Consider the following 19,820-nt stretch of genomic DNA (forward strand, 5'->3'; position numbering starts at 1 on the left):
AATTTTTTTAGGTTTAAAATTACACTGTTATGTTAAAAATGTAATTATTATGTTGAAAATTCAACTATTTTGCCAAAAAGTCATCTTTTACAGTAAAAAAGACCATTTTTTGTTTAAAATAAATTAATAAATTTGAAAATTTATATCTGAAATACTGTTTTATTCCGTTTATAAAAGTATTACAAGATTCAAATGATACGTAATTTAAGTAAGGCCCCTAACCATATTTAACACTGCGTTTAAGCTAAAAATATTTTCACAGAGTGTCTACTCAAATCCTGGGATAAGATTCTCTGAGACATTGAAATATTTCTCATTTTTAAAAACAATCTACTCGGAATATGTATACAGTTTCGCGAGTTTATTATAAATAATTTTTTTCTGCTTCTAGGGATTCAATTAATATGTTTAATTCAGAAAACTTTAAACAATTATATCCAAAAATATACCTAAATATCACCATCGACTTATTGAATAATTAAATAATACTAAAAACATAATTAATCATTTCTTGAATTTCTCTCAAAAGTTCATGAATTTAAATAATAATTCAAAACAAATTTTATTTTATCTTCTTATACTTAAGATTCGGTGTATATTCAGGTGAAATTAATGTGGATAATTTAATAAAATCGATTTCAACCGCTTCGAATTATAAAGTTTTCAAATAAAATTATTGCATTTTCAATAAGATAGATGCATTTTTAACCAAATATTTGAATTTTGGATTTTCAGTCAAAAAAATGAATTCACCACACAAAAAAATCAACAAAAGTGATAAATTTGCAACTAAAATGATAAATCTTTCATGAAATAGATATATTTTAAACCAAAAAGATGAATTCTCAACTAAAATTATTAATATTTAACTGAAATACTTAAATTTACATCCAAAAAGATGAATTTTCAAACAATGAGACTAATTTTCTAGTAAAAAAAAAAAGATTTCTTAACAAAAATACATTCACTTTCAACAAAATAGTTACATTTTCAACTAAAAAGGACAATTTTTCAACCAAATGATTGAATTTTGAACTAAAAAAAAAAAAATTTTCCACAAAAAAAAAGATTCAATCAAAGTGATTATTTTTCAACTAAAATTACGAATATTTAACTAAAATGATTAATATTTACATGAAATACTTTAATCTTTAACCGAAAGATAAATTTTGAAACAAACAAATTATCTTTCTACCAAAAAGACGATTTTTCAACAAAATATACAAATTTTCAATATAATAGTTGAATTCTCAACTAAAAAATATCGATTTTCCACCTAGTAGTTGAATTTTGAACTAAGAATTATTATTTTTCATTAAAAAAAAATGGAATAGTTTAATTTTCTGTTGAAAAAAATTAATTTTCCAACAAAATTTGAAACCAAAAAAATGCATTTTTAATAAAAGAATTTAACTTTTAACCACGCAGTTTTATTTTTAACCAAAAAGATAAATATTCAACTAAAATTATGAATATTTAACTGTAATACATTAATTCTCAACCAAATAGGTGAACTTTCAAAGAATAAGATTAATTTTCTTCCAAAAAGTCGATTTTTTAAATAAAATACACAAATTTTCAACGAAATTGTTGAATTTCGAAATAAAAATAATTAGTTTTCAAACAATAGGATTACTTTTATAATAAAAAGGCCATTTTTCAAAAACAGAACACACAAATTTGCAACGAAATAGTTGAATTTTGTACCAAAAAATCAGTTTTTAACCAAAAATAGGATAGTTTAATTTTCTGTTTAAAAATATGTCTGTTAAAAAACAAGAGTTCAAATTTCAATCAAGTAGTTTTATTTTCAACCAAATAAATGAATACTTGAATTCTTCAGAGTTTGAATTTAAAACATTTTAATCTTGAATTTTAAAAGTAGAAAATTAAAAAATAGTTTCACTTTAAGCGCTTTAGTTTGCGGTTCTGTTTTGTTTTGAATACTTTGGATGAAAAATTTCTAGCTTTATATGTACAATTCTTTCCTTTCAATGATCATGAAACATTTTTTGTGATTCGGGAAACAAACCGCGAAACAAGAGAGAATTTTCGTTTTCCATTATCCCTGTAAAAACTCAGTACCACGATACGATCGGAAAGTCACTAAAAAAACATCTGTTCCCCAAATTTTGCGTTTATAAATATAAAAACTTATAAAGAAAAAAAAATAACAGAAATAAGATGGAAAATAAGAGTACACGAAATTTCTCGGAGTTTGACTTTTATGCTAGACATATCTATTACCTGTGCCATGTTTTTGTTAGTAAATTTTAAAGATTTCCCAGTTTCTGATTAGCTGGTAATAAATCGACGACGTTCAACTCGTCACACTCACATACCATTGAATCGTCTTGTTTTATATTAATAATAATTTTAGGCAGAAAATAAAAAACTTCTAATTTAAATTTACAACCACAGATTTCCCGGATCGCTAGACATCCTGTAAATAGGAAAAATTAAAATTATGCTAAATGGTCATTCGTAAAAACGGATATTAATTAAAATGAAAATGACGACTAATGACAATTCAGACAAATATAAATTATGTCCAATGATAATTCGGATCAATAAAAATAAGGCGAAACGTAAATTTAGTGAAATAAAAATGAGATCAACCGGTAATTGAGAAAAATAGAAATGAGATGAATTTGTGAAATGTTTATGCGTCTCAGAAAATATTAAGAATAATAAAATAGGTAACCTGTCTCGTGAGACTGCCGCCAAGATTCATCGTTCCCGATCCGTGTTTATTTGTTTGGAGCCAGAGCATCGCCGTCGAGGTGAGTTTATAATGAGCATTTCTCCCCGTTGATTTCTCTTGCACTTCCACGACGTGTATGGAGTCCCAGCAACCCTTGATTTTCTTTGATCCGTCGCCGGCCTTCTTTATCAAAATAACACCGGCGAAACCGTGATCCAAGTCCCACAAATAAACTGAGGACACTCCACCCTCAAAATACAGCTCTCGATACTGATCGAAGGCGAGATTCGCATCCACTTCGAGTTTTCTTAGCCTTTCCGATGGCATCGATCCGTCCTCTAAAGGAGGATCGTATGCATTGCTCCAAGGAGATCTTAAAAATAGAGAAAATCATTGAAAAAGAGAAATATATCGAAATCGAGGTGGCGCACAGTGGTCCAGAAATGGATTTTCGCGGACAAATTAAGCTAGATGTTGTAATTTTTTGTCGATTTTAGAGTTTAAAAAAAGAAAATACTCTGCATAAAATTCCGCATCAATCCCTCGAGGGCGAATTTGAATTTGAATGTTGTGTTAAATGTTATGTTATTAAACAATTCGAAAAAAATCAATAGAAATTGATGCTCAGATACAAATATTATAAGAATAAATGATTAAAGCAAAAATTTCCCCTTTATAAACAAATTTTATATACAAATATACATTTATAGAACTTTTGTAGGATTAAATATTTTCTGTTCATGAAAAATCATCTTTAAACATACAACAATGTTATTTCACATTAAAAATGCTGTTAGGGGGTATAAGTATTTGTCATTGTTATTAACAAATTATATAAACAATTGCATTATATTCGTGTGTTTTTACAGAAAAAAATAATTTTTTCATAAAGCCTTGCTGGCCGATGACTTTTCTATATTATCCAGCTGAGAACTTTTATTTTAAATCAAGAATTTCAATTGATATTAACAAATAATTTACACAATTGCATTTTATTCGTAATTTTGATGAAGTAAAACTTTTTTTTACTCATTGTCATACTAGAATTTCAAAGTCTGCGTTCAAAGAAGATTCACTTTAAATGTATGATTTGTTAATATTTGTTAATAACAATTGAAATTTTTGATTTAGAATAAAAGTTCTCATCTAGATAAAATAGGAAAGTCATCGGCCAGCAAGGCTTTGTGAAAAAATAATTTTTTCTGTAAAAACCAAAAAATATAATGCAATTATTTATATTATTTATTAATAACAATTTTAATTGTTGAAACAAAATTCTCAGCTAGATAATATCAAAGTCATTCGCAGCAGCTAGTCTTCGTGAAAAAAATTTTTTTTTTTCTATAAAAACACACGAATATAATGCAATTGTTTATATAATTTGTTAAAAATAATTACAAACACTTATAACTCCTAACAGCATTTTTAATGTGAAGTAACATTGTCGTGTGTTTAAAGATGATTTTTTATGAAGAGAAAATATTTAATCCTATAAAAGTTCTATAAATGTATATTTGTTTATCAAATTTGTTTATAAAGGGGAAATTTTTACTTTAATCATTTATTTTTATGATATTTGTATCTTTGCATCAATTTCTATTGATTTCTGTTGTACTTTATTGGATTACACGAAGATAAAAAATAAGATATTAGAAAATCTGATTTTTTTAAATTGTTTAATAACATAACATTTAACACAAAATGAAAATTTACCAAAAATACGACCTGTAACTTAATTTGTCCGCGAATAACCAATTCTGGACCACTGTGCGGCGGAGCCCTAGAGTCCATAGAGGTTACCCCCCCCCCCAGAATCGGCTAAATATTTATTTGTCACCCCTCTGAAATCGAATGATCAAATTCATCGGACAGTTTGAATTTTTCCGAAAATATGCCTAAAATCTTTGTGAAATAATTGATGTCTTTGTGAAATCTTCTTAATCTATTCGAAATCTTTGCCAAATATTTAGTCTTTAAAACTTTTGGGAAGTCATTGAAATCTTGGTCGAAGTTTTGATATATTTGGAAGTATTTGTGAATACTTTATAAATATCTGATAATATTTTTGAAATGATTGCAATCTTTGGAAAATCTTGTAAATATATTCGAGATCTTTATGAAATATTTCTAATCTTCGGGAAATCATTGAAATCTTTATAAAATATTTTTAAAAAAATTTTTAATTCTTGAAATATTTTGGAAATTATTGAAGTCAAAAATATTTTAAATCTATCCGAAATCTTTAAAATCTTTGTGAAATATTTTTAATCTATTCAAAACCTTTACGAAATCTTTGAAATTTTCGGAAAAAATTTAAATCTATATAAAATATTTAAACTATTTTCGAAATATTTTATAATATTCATGTTATGATATTGACAAAGAGATTACAAAAATTGCAATGATTTCTGTATAAATATTTCAAATATAAATTAATTAATCATATATATAATTAATTGATATATTCATTCATAATTAAGAAATAATTAATATAATAATTTAATTATTAAGTACATAGTATACCGTATTAATTAATATATTTCTATATAATATTATATCAGGTAATATTAATATTTATGAATTTATTGTAATCTTTGGAAAATCATTGATGTCTGTGCAAAGTCATTTAAATCTATCCAAAATCTTTCCGAAATATTTGGATTCTTTATGAAATCTTTCATATTTTTAGGAAATCTTTGCGAAATATTTCCGAAGTATTGGGTAATATTTGTGAAATAACTGAAGACGTTGCGAAGTTTTTGAAATCTATCCGAAATTTTTGAAAACTTTAAAAAATCATTTAAGTGTTTGTGAAATCTTTGTAAGATTTATCTGAAATCTTTAGAAATCTGTGAAATATTACAAATATTTTTTAAATATTTGATAATATTCGTCCAATTACTGAAATCTTGGTGAAATATTTTAAATCTACCAGAAACATATGAAAACTGTGAAAAATTTGAGAAATTATTGAAATCTTTGTGAAATATTTGGGAAGTCATTGAGCTCTTTGTAAAATATTTCAAGTCTATCCGAGATCTTTTACAAAATATTTAAAAACTGTGAAATTTTTGAAAAATCATTGAAATTTTGGTGATTTATTTATCAAATCTTTCTGAAATCTTAAGAAATCTGCGAAATATGACAAATATTTGGTCATATTTGTGAAATTATTGAAATCTTGATAAATAATTAAAGTCTTTGTGAAATATTTCAAATCTATCCGAAATGTTTTCGAAATATTTGAACACTGAAATCTTTTTCAAATCTTTAAAAATCTTTACGAATTTTTTTTTAATATTTGGTAATATTTGCGAAATTATTGAATTCTTTGTGAAATGTTTGGCAATGTGAATTTTATATCCGTATTTATTATTATTTTTAATAAAACGGGTATTTTTAATCATAAATGATTCGACTTTTTAAGATAAAATATTTCAAGAATTTGCGTTTTTCATGCTTATTAGCGTTTTTTCTAAAAAGAATCACAAGACACATTAGATTTAAATCAAATGATTTTTATTTGAAATAATAAAATTTGAAAGCTTTACAAATTTAGGCTAACGTTAGTGTTTAAAAAGAATTAAAAACAAGTGTTAAAAATGTAATATTTACATAATTTTACGTTATAATTCAATAAACATTTGAATCCATAAAAAATGAAAAAAGTCGATTTTTTAGAAAACGGGCAGCCATTCGCAAATAATGGTTTAGCAAAATAATAATCATCCGTTGGACTCTCAGTAGGAAATTTATGAGATTAAAAAAAAATCCTCTGATTTGTCTTCTTATTAAACAAAAAAAAAATACTTTTAAAATTGTTATTAATATAAAATCATCATATTTCAAAAAATATTTACAATATTTTTAAAATAAAAGGGTATGTTAGCGTGTTTCATTAAAAATCGGTTATTTCAATAAAAAAGACTTGACTTTTACTTAAAACAGGTTTAACTTTGACATCACAGGTTTAATTGTCTATAATGTTACTCAAAAATATTGTCCTTGCTTTTCTTTTATATTATTTTTCATGCTAGAATCTATGAAATACAATAATTATTTATTCACATTAATATTATAGTTTAATTTAAAAGTTGCGTGGCTTTATTAAAAGAAGCCTAACAAAAAAATTAAGTTTGAAAGCTTTAAAGCATTGAAAAGTTGGAATACTAAAAATGTTAAAAATGTCAACATTTGTGAAGATTTAAGAAATACTAAAATACATTTGTACATTAAAGAGAATTAAAAAATAGAAGATTCACAGTTTTTGGACAATTTGGATCATTTAAATTAAGTTTATAGAGAATTTACTAATTTGATTTTGAATAGATGATGATACCTGTATGAATCTCCATCCCTATTATAATCGCAGAGAAGATAATCTTTCCCCGATTCTTTGTCCTTTGCTATTTTCAGAGGCTGGTCTACAGATGAAAGTAAATCCTCACACAGGGAAGGTACCAAGTCGATTAAATCACTCAAATTCTTCTCGATCTGTTGCGGAGGCAACCTCCTCATCAAATCCAAAGCGCAATCCATCTGCTTTTCCGACTGAAATTCACAAACACCAATTAAATTATTTTAACCAATTTATTTTCCCTTCGGGATTGCTACAGAAGTCTGCTTTAAAAATTCCACGACTTTTCTATTTCTTACAGATCTCCGATTGAAAAAATTCCAGTGAATTCAATCAATTTCAAGAAATTGCAATCGCTCGAGACAAATTAACAAACTAATTCTTGTGCAGCTATTAATAATCAATACAAATGTTTACTAATAATCGATATAATAAAATTGTAATATTTACAATGGTGATTTGTCCATTAAATAAATTAATTATAATAAATGAATAATTGTAAAATGTAAGTAATTTGAAACATTACAGGTTCACGACCTTCTAAAAATAATGCAGTACATATAGTTTTCAATTGAAATGTACTGAAATTGAAACATTCTACATTTTAAAAATGCTGTGTTCTGAATGTCATTATTCCAAATTGTTCAGTAAAAACGTTAAAATTTTAATAAAATCAGATAAAAACTTGATCAATTAACGCTCTTAATTGAATAATTTCAAATTCAAATATTGAGAATTTGAGGAGAATTCCTATCCTAAATCTATGAAAATTATTTCAAAATAATAATAGTTTCGAATTAAACTCGTATATGCGAAATACTATACAATTTTACATTGATAGTATTCAAAATTAAATAACTTTGGATTAAAATATTAAAAATTGTACACCTTCAAAATAAAGCTTATAATAATTAAAAAATTCACAACTTTGGAATGTTGGAATTTTCAATCCAACAATTTTTAATGAAAATACTTCAAAAATTGATAAATGAAACTCACGATAATTGATTTAAATATACTTATTATTTAAAGATATTATAAACTTTTAGGTTAAAAATTTTTTAAATCTGAAATTTAAGAATTTTCCTTTTTTGTTTGAATTGAACAATCTTCGTGGACACAAAAATAACAGCTTAAATATATGAAGTTGTAATTTCTAACTCGTAACTGGCACTGTGGGTAAAAATTACACCAAAAAATATTTGAGCTCAAAATAAGTGTACTAAATTGAATAAATGGACCATGTGACGAAATTTACCAATAGTTGAAATAACTAACTGGATACAAAAGGTGAGCTCTGAGCGACAGGCGTCAGTGTTCGTTGGGCAGACGCTCAAACTAGACTTCAAAAATAATTTTTTTATTCATTATTTCATAGTTTGATGTTTTTTTTTTAGACGGCAGAAATCCTAAATTGGCGTGTGCTCATGCAGGCGCCCAATGTGCCATAAGCACAGCGCAGGTATCTCCAGCGACTGTTCAGGCCAAGATTGAAATTGCTAGGTTAGAAAACTTTTTTTTATGTTTCTGTTTACTTTTTTGTTCCTTTATAACTATTTTGGTGCATTCAGATAAAAAAAAATTAATTTGAATATTGAAAAATATTATGTTAGATTTTACTAAGAAATCGAGGTTTCACTTTGCAAAATAAATACCTTTTTTGGAAGCATCAATATCACAGTAATTTTGTTCTTAAAGTATAGTTTAGCTACAAATATTAAAAATTACGCGACTTATGATTTTTTAAGAGAAAAAACGGACTTTTTCCGTTTTTTTTCAAAACTTTTTTTTAATATTCTAATTAAAATAAATAGCTGTAAAACCGATTTGAGTTTGATAACCAGACCCTAAACTACATTAGATAATTTTGGTGTGCAAAAATTTTAGATACCGGCTGCGTAAAACTCATTTGAACGCGTTGGGTCATTTATTACCAAGTGTGCCAGTTCCGTATATTGGTACCAACAGTACCAGTTAAGGGTTAAATTAGCATTGACGAATACTGAAAAATATTATTAAGAAGTTCAAAATATATACATAATACAATTAGGGAAGAAGCGTTAATTCGATGCGGCGGAAAATGTGACGTGTGCATTTATGAATGCAATATCAAATCAGCGCGAGCGTGGCGATTCGGCAGACGGTTTCAAATTACGAGTCAAATTTTACAAATTTCCTGGCCAACTAAAAGTAACATGATCAAACCTGCCACAAAACGCGAACAATTATTTTAATTCGTGACGTTTATTCCAAACGTCCTTTAACAGAACAGAGCAAAACGTTACAAAATAAATGAATTTTGAAATAAAAAGTTACATTTTCCACTAAAAAAAAAGTTAAATTGTCAGCTAGATTAATTAATTTTCAACCAAAAAGATAAATTAAAAAAAAAAAGATAAATATTTAACTGTAGCACTTGAATTTTAAACCAAAAAGACGAATTTTCAAAGAAAAAGATTAATTTTCTACAAAAAAATAAAAATTTTCAACAAAATACATGACTTTTTTTCAAAGTAGTTTAATTTTTAATTTTTGAAGACAAATTTTTTAACCAAAATGGAACAGTAACATTAACATCGATTGTACATTCTTATCACGTTCTTATCACGAACACATTCATATCACGTTCTTATCACGAACCAATTCTTATCACGTATCTCGTGCTTCGCACTCGATTTGTCCAAAATGTCAACTTTTCTACATTATACACAACACTTTTATATTAAATATGATACATTTCTTATGTAACTCTGCCTGGGATTGCTTATTCAAAAATTGCAAAATAAAGAGCAAATTGTATTTATCATGATTATTTTTATATTTGTTTCTTATTTTGCTTTAAATTGTATTCTATAATTGTATCATTTCAATAAATTTATATCATTACCATTCATAATGTGCATAAAAATTGAATAATACTAATTCTTATTTATTTATTATTTTAATCTTATTTTTTTACAATTAAAAGAAAATCTACTCGTCCTATCTAAAAATGATTAATAATAAATTAATAGATTTTTTCATGCGACCATTTTTGTCTGTTAATTTTAGTTTGAACGTTGTGTCATTTTCAAAAAATTTAATATTTTTATTTTGAATGTTAATTTTTACGCCTAAAGCAAAAACTGAATGTCCTATAAAAAATTATAGCTCTTTTTTGGATGAGCAAGTTTTGGCTATTTTGAAATTTTGAAAAAATGTGGTTTCAAACATTTTTGGTACGATAAAATTTTGAATTTTCAACTTTAAAAAAAAAATCAAAAAGGTGCTTAAACAATCTTATGGGGCATTGGAAAAGAAACATTTTTCTTCTCTTTACTTTTTTTCATATCATGCGTAATTTGGCTTAAAATGTTGATTTTCGTGTGTTTTTTGAAATTTTATAAAGGCTAATACTGTGGCAAATTTTATTTTGATAAAAAAAGTCATTAGGATAAACTGTTCGTCTGATTGAATACTATGAATATCCGTACAGACAATTTTTGAATTAAAAAAAAAAGTGGTCTCAAAAATTTTCAAAATACACTCACTTTTTGAATTTTCACCCAAAATGTCTGGCTAACGAACTTGACCTTTGTTTTAGGACACTAAAAGAGTATACCAAACTCCAATCCAATCTGTCAATTCTTTCGAAAGTTATCGTGATACAAACTAAAAATCTACAGACAACACACAGCCACACACATTCGTAAAAGCCTGTTTTTCGGATTCAGGGGGGTCTCAAAATTTTAAACAAATTATTTTATTTGCAACATAAAAGATCAATTTTTAACTAAAATAATAGATATTTATCTGGACTGCTTTGAATTATCAACCGACAAGAAGAATTTTTAAACAAGAAGATTATCTTTCGAAGAAAAATATAATTTCCTATAAGAAAATCGATTTATTAAACAAAATACTTGAATTTTCAAAGAAACAGATAAATTTTAAATTTAGAAATACGAATATTCTTCCAAATTGTTGAATTTTTAACTAGAAATGATCCATTTTCTACAAAAAAAAATAGTGCAAAATATTAATTTTACACTAAATAGTTGAATGTTCAACAAAAAACAATACATTGATTTTCAACAAAGTAGGGAATTTTCAAATTGTGACGAATTCTCAATTTGAAGAATGACGATTCTTTAATAAAATTCCCGTCCCGTGTAAAAAATTCCCTGTTCCAAGTGAAATTATATTTTTTTTACCGAAACTTCATGTTCTAAATTAAAAACGATAATTATTTTCTAAAATTCCCTGTTCCAAGTCAGAAGCGAATAAAAAGTGATAAATCCATTTTTTGAAAGATTAAAAAAATTATTGTTTCACTTTTTTTCAAAAGTGCACCATGTCGCGTAAAACAAATATATCGAAAAAATCCTGCGCACGTCTCTTGCTGTTGTTCTATAGAATCGAAAAAACTATGGTTTTTTGACCCAGGTCAAAAATTGCGGAAGTTAGGTTTCTGGCCGTGGACACCTTTAAAAAAAGACACCGACGGAGAAATGCTGCGCAGCCAACATTTTATTATCAACAAGTTGGAAAAAAATATTCTCCTGTACTTTATTATTAGTATTATAAATACCATTTTACAAAATTTCGAATGATCTCTTTATTGAGCCAAAAAAAAATTCTCCAAATATGCCTCTCTGTGGATACATGAGAACAACTACTAACTAATGTTAACAAAAATAAGTTCTCATGAATAATAATAAACTATAATTTAATTGGGCTTAACTGAGATAATCTGAAAAATCAAGATCCATAAACCGTAAAACATAAATCCGTAACCTAATAAACACACTCATATGCCCTGCGACTGTGGGTAAAGTAGAATTCATTTTCCTAAATTGAAAAAAAAATGAAATAATGACGACTTGAGTTTTACTGCGATCACAAGTAAATTGTCGGGTTTTTAAGTAAATTCCCGGTCAAGTGGCCACCCTGATATTAATACGACACACGTAAATATATAATAACAAGTTGAAAAATATCGCTGAATCTAAAAAAATACATCTTTTTTATGTTATCTGTCAACTTTCAAGTCAGCTTTCAAATTGCGGTATGCGGGCATTCTAAAGAAATAAACCCTGGCGAACAATATGACTGCTAACTGTACACTGTACAGTGTAAAGGCTCTTCCCATACTGTTCAAGGCAACACAATTACGGGCAGGTAAGGAAAGTTTTTAGTAATGTCACCAATGACTATCATTTAAGTTAAGCTTCGTTTAATTTAAGCTAAGTCCCAAAACCTGTACGGAATACACCTTTTATGCGTAATAATGTCAGGGATAGATTTTATACGTTGAGTTTATTTTGAAAATAAATTTCTACATAATTTTTACATTCTCATCCTAGTGAGAAGGTATCGCTTTTATGTAAAATTTCACTTTGTCGGTTTTCATCAAATCTCGACGTTTTGAGACCCCCTGAGTCAGAAAAAACCATTTTTACGAAAAACATTTTTACGAAAGTGTTTTTCTGTCTGTATGTAGTCTGCATTCTGTAGGCACAATAACTTTCGAAAAATTGATCAGATTGGATTCTGCTTTGGCACACTTACTCACACGTACTCACACGTACTCAGAAACTCAAACAATTTATCCTTATGACTTTTTTCTATGAAAAGAAAATCATCAGAGTTAGAGCAATTTTAAAATCCAAAAAAAAAAAAACAAAAAAACTAAAACGAACATTTTCAGCCAAACAACGCATGATATGAAAAGAAGTCAAGAGAAGAAAAACGTTGATTTTTGAAAACCCTACAAGATTGTCATAACAAATTTTTTAATTTGGTCGAAAAGTTGAAAATTCAAAATCTGATCGTACCAAAAATAATGAAAAATAAAAAATTCAATTTTTTGGCCAAATTATGCAAGATACGAAAAAAAACGAATTAGCTAAAATTGCGCACCCTGGAAAGATCTACAAATTTGTTATGAATAAATTTTCGATAGGAAGTGTGGCTTTTGTTTTTAGTCGTAAAAAGCAACATTAAAAATAAAAAAATAAAAGAATTTTGGACTAACGAAACAAGCTACGAAAATAAAATTTGACAAAACATGTTTATCCAAAAAAGAGATACAACTTTTTAAGAATTTTTTTTATAGGATGCACAGATTTTGTTTTATGCGTAAAAAACAATAAAAATAAAAGTTTATTTCTTGTCAAACCAGACAACCTATGAAAAAAATGAATAGACACAAACTATGAAAAAAATAAAGACAAAAGTTACTCTTCCAAAAAATACCGAAAACTCATTGAAATTTTTCATGAATAATTTTTGATAGGACATATAGTTTTTGCTTTAGTCGTAAAAAATAACATTCAAAATGAAAAAAATAAATTTTGTTTCAAAAAACGACACAAGGTACGAACTAAAATTAACAGACAAAAGTTGTTCGCCTAAAATGATCTATAAATTTATTATTGATCGTTTTTAGATATATATATATATAAATATATTTATCTTATTCATATTATTAATCTTTCAGCAGTTATATATTATCTACCTCTTTGCTTTTTCCCAGACTATCTTATGTTAGACATTTTAGACTCTCCAAATTGTTTTTGCTTTATCAAAATTTTCTAGACACTCCAGGACTTTATGTGGTATTTTCTTATACTTGGTATTAAATTTTTTTGTAAATATTCAAAGAAATTTGAATTCAGAAAATATAAATTATTTTATTGGAAAAATATTATATTTAGAGGTGCCGCAATCCAATAAAAAAATTATATTTTCTTAATTCAAATTTCTTTGAATATTTACAAGAAATTTCAATACCAAGTACAATAAAATACCACACAAAGTCCTGGAGTGCTTAGAAAATTTTGATAAAGCAAAAACAATTTGGACAGTCTAAAATGTCTAACATAAGATAGTCTGGGAAAAAGCGAAGAAGTAGATAATATATAACTGCTGAAAGATTGACAATATGAGTAAGATAAATATATTTTTCTTTAAAATAACTTGAAATATAAATCTAAAAATTAATTGCAATTGCAGCCCAACAAATCCATTTTGTTTGTTATAAAAACAAGATATTGAATTTTTTTTGTTTTTTTGTTACTCTTAAAATTTTAATTTAAAAAAAGTAAAATATTTTTTAATATTAAAATATTTGACAGCAAATAACCTTTTTTTTGTTGAAAAATCATATATTTGGGTATCTTCTTAAAAATTCGTCTTTTTTAGCGGAACATCAATCTCCTTATTTAGTTAGAATTATTAAGTTCTTATTCAGGATCTCGTAAGATTATACAATATTTCACGAAATTTTAAGAATTTAACCAATTTTTTAGAGATTTTTCTCTGTTTTTACAGGATTATAAGGGATTTTTAAGATTTCCAGCGATTTCAAAGATTTTCGCAGCTTTTAAAAGGTTTTAAAAACATTTTTTAAATAGACGATATTCTTGTCGAACTATTTTTGATCAAATTGCTGAAACTCAAACACTATTTTCATCTCAAGGCTAGTATTAGATTCTTAAATACGAAAATTAAACAAATCAACCTACTTTTGAATTATCTAAAAATAATATTTCAATAAAATTGAATAGAAATCTGTGAATATCACCTTAATTAATATAGAATACTTCTACTTATAGAAACCATTTTAAACTTTATTTTAACTTTGATCAATTTTTCATTTCATTCGATTAATTAATTATGTGAAAAATTCCTGGACTAATTCTCCACTGTTTAAAGGAAACATTTTTGCCGTGTATATTAGGGTGGGTCTAAAATAACAAATTCTGCGATTTGAAATCTCTACAACTCGAAAAAGTAGTGTTGGGATCTTAAAAAGTCTTCTCAAATTTTTTGGGATATTTATCAATTATTTCCTAAGAGATAATTCAGGTTTAATTTACTCTTGTTTATGGGAAAAATTTGTTACGCTTTTGTAAATAGTAGAAGAATTTTTTCGAGTACCTGAAAACTGTTCAGTGAAAAATTGTTTGATTTTGGTAATGAATGAAATTGTTCATATAACTTGTGGTTTAAACATTCTTCTAAGCATGTCTGGGTGGTTTAGCACAGAAATACACTGAAAAAATCTTATAAAATAAAAAAAATCCGTAAAAAATTGGAACGACTTTTTTCACTGCACTTTTCTAATTGTTTAAATTTAAGGTCATGTGACGAGTCGGGCACGTAACCAAGTAATAAACAAGAAGCACTAAGAAAGGTAGGTCTGGTCCTAAATTTTAATAATGATGAAAAAAGCAAAAAATAATGTAAAAAAAACTTCATAATTATAAAAATTTAGGGCCAGACTCACCTTCTTAATGCGCTCTATTTAGTATTCCAAATTTTTAAGTAGATGTGGCACTTCGTGTGAAAATAAGTTAGGAAATTAAAAATGGTCGGTAAGGTAGAAAACTGGTCACGTGACCCACTCGATACAGTTGGCAATATACCGTTTTCAATGCTTATTGCGAGCCAAAGTATTTTTTACATTCTCATCAGAGAAGGTTTCAGATTGTGTAAAATTTGACCCCCTCCCCCAGTTTTTGCCAAATTTCCACGTTTTGATACCCCCTGAATTCGAAAAACAGGTTTTTATGAATGTGCCTGTCTGTATGTCTGTCTGTGAACACGATAACTTTTGAAAAAAACGAATCAATTAGATTGCCCTTTGGTACACTCGTTTAGTGTCCTTAACTAAAGGTCAAGTTCTTTAGCCAGCCATTTTGGATAAGAATTCAAAAAGTGGGCACATTTTGAATATTTTTGAGACCATTTTTTCAAAATTCAAAAATTCTCTGTACGGTCATTCATAGTATTTAACACGTCGAATAACTTGTCTAATAATTTTTTTCATAAAATTAAAAATTAATTTTTGTTACATATTACATATTTTTTCTTAGTGCTTCTTGTTTATTACTTGGTTACGTGTCCGACTCGTCACATGACCTTAAATTTAAACAATTAGAAAAGTGCAGTGAAAAAAGTCGTTCCAATTTTTTACGGATTTTTTTTATTTTATAAGATTTTTTCAGTGTATTTCTGTGCTAAACCACCCAGACATGCTTAGAAGAATGTTTAAACCACAAGTTATATGAACAATTTCATTCATTACCAAAATCAAACAATTTTTCACTGAACAGTTTTCAGGTACTCGAAAAAATTCTTCTACTATTTACAAAATTTACAAAATTCAAAAAAGCACACGAAAATGAACCTTTTAAGCCAATTAACGGACGATATGAAAAAATTGCAAGAGAAGAAAAAGTTTGATTTCTAATTGCCCTAGAAGATTATCAAGACAACTTTTTGAATTTTCTTGATAAATCAAAAATTAAATTTCGACAGAATGAAAAATAATGGAAAATCCAAAAATTACATTTTTTCATGCAACATTTTCACAGTATTTCAAATATTCTCAAATATAATAATGCATTTTAATATATATACATATACACACACACACATAATTGTGTGTATACATATATACATAATTTAGAAGTTAAAAAACGGTAAGGCTGCTCAGTAGACCGTATGTGTAAAGTTTAAATCATAAAGAAAACATAGCTATGTAAACCTGACAGCACCAAGTAATCAAATCATAATGTCTCCTATTTTATAATTAAGGGCTCATTTAGGGCTAATTTAATGCCCTATTGTCGAATTTTCGGTTCTTCATTTTTTTTTAAATATGCATCGTTCTGCCAGCTTTACTTCAAGCCAACTGCACCACTCAAGGAATCGGTCAAAAATGATTATATCAAATTGCACTTTTTACAGGAATTTTCGGCTCATTTCCAGCTCAAGATATCCCTTTAAACCACTGTCCTACCTTCAAAATTAAAAAAGGGCCGCGAAGGGCAAAGGGACAAAAACTTAATATTCGATTTTTTCCTAACATTAATAATGGCCTATTTAGGGCTCACTTTGTATCCAACTATGGATTTTACTTTTTGGACTTTTGTATAAAATATGCAACGGTGCTGCCAACTTTGCTTCAAGCCAGCAGCACTATTCAAGGAATCGGTCAAAAAAGGGTTATATCAAATTCCACTTTTCACAGGAATTTTCGGCTCATTTCCTGCTCGAGATATCCCTTCGAACCACTGTCCTTCCTTCAAAATTAAAAAAGGGCCATGAAGGGCAAAGGTACAAAATATAAAATTTTAAATTCTCTTCCCAGCATTAATAAGGGACTATTTAGGGCTTACTTTCTATACTACTATGGATTTTACTACTTAGCCCTTTTGAGCCCACTTTGACAATTTTTCAATAAAAATTTTTTTATCTTTCGTGAAAGATTTATTTTTTAGGTGTTAAATGTGAGGCTTGGCGCAATAAAGTGTCGATGCTGGGCTAAGCATCGGTGGAGGATCGACAAATTTAAATAGCAAATATAGGCTGCCAGGACTGGCTCAACATTGGGCCGATTTAAATAAAACATGGTTCGCCATGGTAAAAGTGACACTTGGCCCAGTAATTGGCCGTTACTGGGCCAGACTTTGGTTGATCCTCGAGAAACATGGCTCCCCGTACTAAAAGTGCGACTTGGCACAATAAAGTGCCGATATTGGGCCAAGCATTTGTGGAGGGTCGGCAAGTTTAAATAGCTAATATAGGCTGCCAATACTATGTCAACACTGGACCGATTAAAATGCCGATATTGGCCCCATACCGTTAGCCGACCTTTGGATGCCAAAATTGGACCAACACTGGGCCGTGTTTTCAGCTCCGGCAATTTGTACTTTAGAAGTAGTAAAATCCATAGTTGGACAGAAAGTGAGCCCTAAATAGTCCCTTATTTATGCTAAGAAGAGAATTCAAAAATGTACCCAAGTGCGAATTGCCGGAGCTGAATACACGGCCCAGTGTTGGTCCAATTTGGCAGCCAAAGGTCGGCTAAAGTTATTGGGCCAATATCGGCATTTTATCGGCAGTTACTGGGCCAATAATCGGCATTACATTTGCCGATTCTCCACCGATGCTTAGCCCAGTATCGGCAGTTTATTGCGCCAAGTCTCACTTTTAGTACGGAGAATCATTTTTCACGAGGCTCAGCTGAAGTCTGCCGCAGTGACGGCACATTACTGGGCCAAGTGTCACTTTTATCACGGCAAACCATGTTTGATTTAAATCGGCACAATTTTGAGCCAGTACTGGCAGGCTATATTGGCTTTTTATATTTGCTGATCCTCCGCCGATGCTTGGCCCAGTATCAGCACTTTATTGCGCCAAGTATCAGTTTTAGTACCTAATAAATAAATCTTACACGAAAGATAAAAAAAAAATGTATTGAAAAATTGTCAAAGTTCACGATGAAATTTGTTAAGTTCTGACATTAAAAATTTTTAATGTTTATGAAATCTTACATTTCCTGTCATTGCAAAAAGTCGTAAAGCAGGTTACAACGGAAAAAAATTAAATGTTACGCGAAGAAAAATTGTAATTGATTTAAATTATTTATTTAAAAATTATTGTATTGATATTCCTGTTAACATTTCGTCGCATAATAATAAATAATTATAAAAAGAGAGCTGAAAAATTGGTTCTTTAACTTTTCTGAACTGCAGCTTATGAGGATGACTTTTTCAGAGTTTCAATTTGTCGGTTTAGCGGAGTGGTTAGCACGCCCGACTGCTAGGCAATAGATTTAGGTATATAGATGTAGGTTTCGATACCCCGTAGCGTTAGAAATTTTATTTGTAATATAATGTTCAAAATGTAATATATGTAATTCAATCTAAACAGAATCATTAATATTTATATTCAAAGTACTCGCAATCAATTAATATTTATTTTTTAAATATCTTTTTTGTCATATTCTTAGACCGTAGCCAGTGTTGGGCCGACAATGGCAGCCAAATTTTGGCTGCCAAGTGCAGGCCATAGTTTTCATTCCGTCATTGGCGCGATAATGGCAGCCGAGCTTCGGCTATATTTTTTCCGACTATGGGCCAATGCTGGGCCGTATGTGCCTTCGCACTCGGGTATATTTTGTACCTTTGCTTTTATTGGCCCTTTTTTAATTTTGAAGGTAGGGCAGTGGTTCAATGGGATATGTCGAGCAGGAAATGAGCCGGAAATCCCTTTGAAAAGTGGAATTTGAGATAATCATTTAAAGGCTCATTTAATGCTTTCCAAAACCACCAAAAATTATTTTCCAAAAGCCACCCCTGATACTGATAAACCACCCTTATTATAAATTATGCACAAATTGTAAATCTGACCATACTATAATTAAGGACTCATTTAATGCTCATTTAATGCCCCACTGCCTAATTTAATGCTTCACTATTTTTTTCAAAAAACCGGGGGTTACGCTAGCTTAATATTAAGCTGACGCAACCCCATGTGAAATAAACGTTGAATGGAGTTCTATCCTATCACATAATTAAGGGCTCATTTAATGCTCTCCAAAACCACCAGAAATTATTTTCGAAAAGCCACCTCTAATACTGAAAAACCACCCTTAATATAAATTATGCACAAATTGTAAATCTGCCCATACCATAATTAAGGGGTTAATATAAGTTATTCGAAAACTGTAAATCTGTCCATATCACATTTGAGGGCTCATTAAAGGCTACTTTTATACCTTTTAAACAATTCTAATCCTCTGCTGTTGAAAAAAGGGGGATTATGCTCTCTAAACGCTAAGGCGATAAGCGAAAATAAGGCAAGTGTTAATTCTTAACTTTTTTTTGATACGAGGGTAGTTCAATAAGTCCTTAGAATGACCAACAGATGGCGCGCGAATCGCTCCAAATCATCTGTTTTCAGTCAGCACCACTCCCGACTAGA

General features: G+C 28.3%; 2 protein-coding genes across 3 annotated transcripts in view; one reads left to right on the forward strand and one right to left on the reverse strand.

Moving 5' to 3' along the window:
- LOC117166958 (F-actin-capping protein subunit beta) overlaps window positions 1–19,820 on the reverse strand; it is a 32,665-nt gene that overhangs the window by 7,564 nt on the left and 5,281 nt on the right. For both annotated transcript variants that reach the window (XM_033351454.1, XM_033351461.1), the window contains exons 2-3: window positions 7,044–7,255; window positions 2,705–3,077 (exon numbers count right to left, since the gene is read on the reverse strand). In XM_033351454.1, the coding sequence (XP_033207345.1) occupies window positions 2,705–3,077; window positions 7,044–7,255 (585 nt within the window). The remainder of the gene's footprint in view (window positions 1–2,704; window positions 3,078–7,043; window positions 7,256–19,820) is intronic.
- LOC117166938 (lysosomal acid glucosylceramidase-like) overlaps window positions 12,144–19,820 on the forward strand; it is a 40,770-nt gene continuing 33,093 nt past the window's right edge. Inside the window, exon 1 of the mRNA XM_033351431.1 lies at window positions 12,144–12,221. The gene's annotated coding sequence lies outside the window, so the exon portion shown is untranslated. The remainder of the gene's footprint in view (window positions 12,222–19,820) is intronic.

Source organism: Belonocnema kinseyi, chromosome 1 (assembly GCF_010883055.1).
Source record: "Belonocnema kinseyi isolate 2016_QV_RU_SX_M_011 chromosome 1, B_treatae_v1, whole genome shotgun sequence".
NCBI classification, from domain to species: Eukaryota; Metazoa; Arthropoda; class Insecta; order Hymenoptera; family Cynipidae; genus Belonocnema; species Belonocnema kinseyi.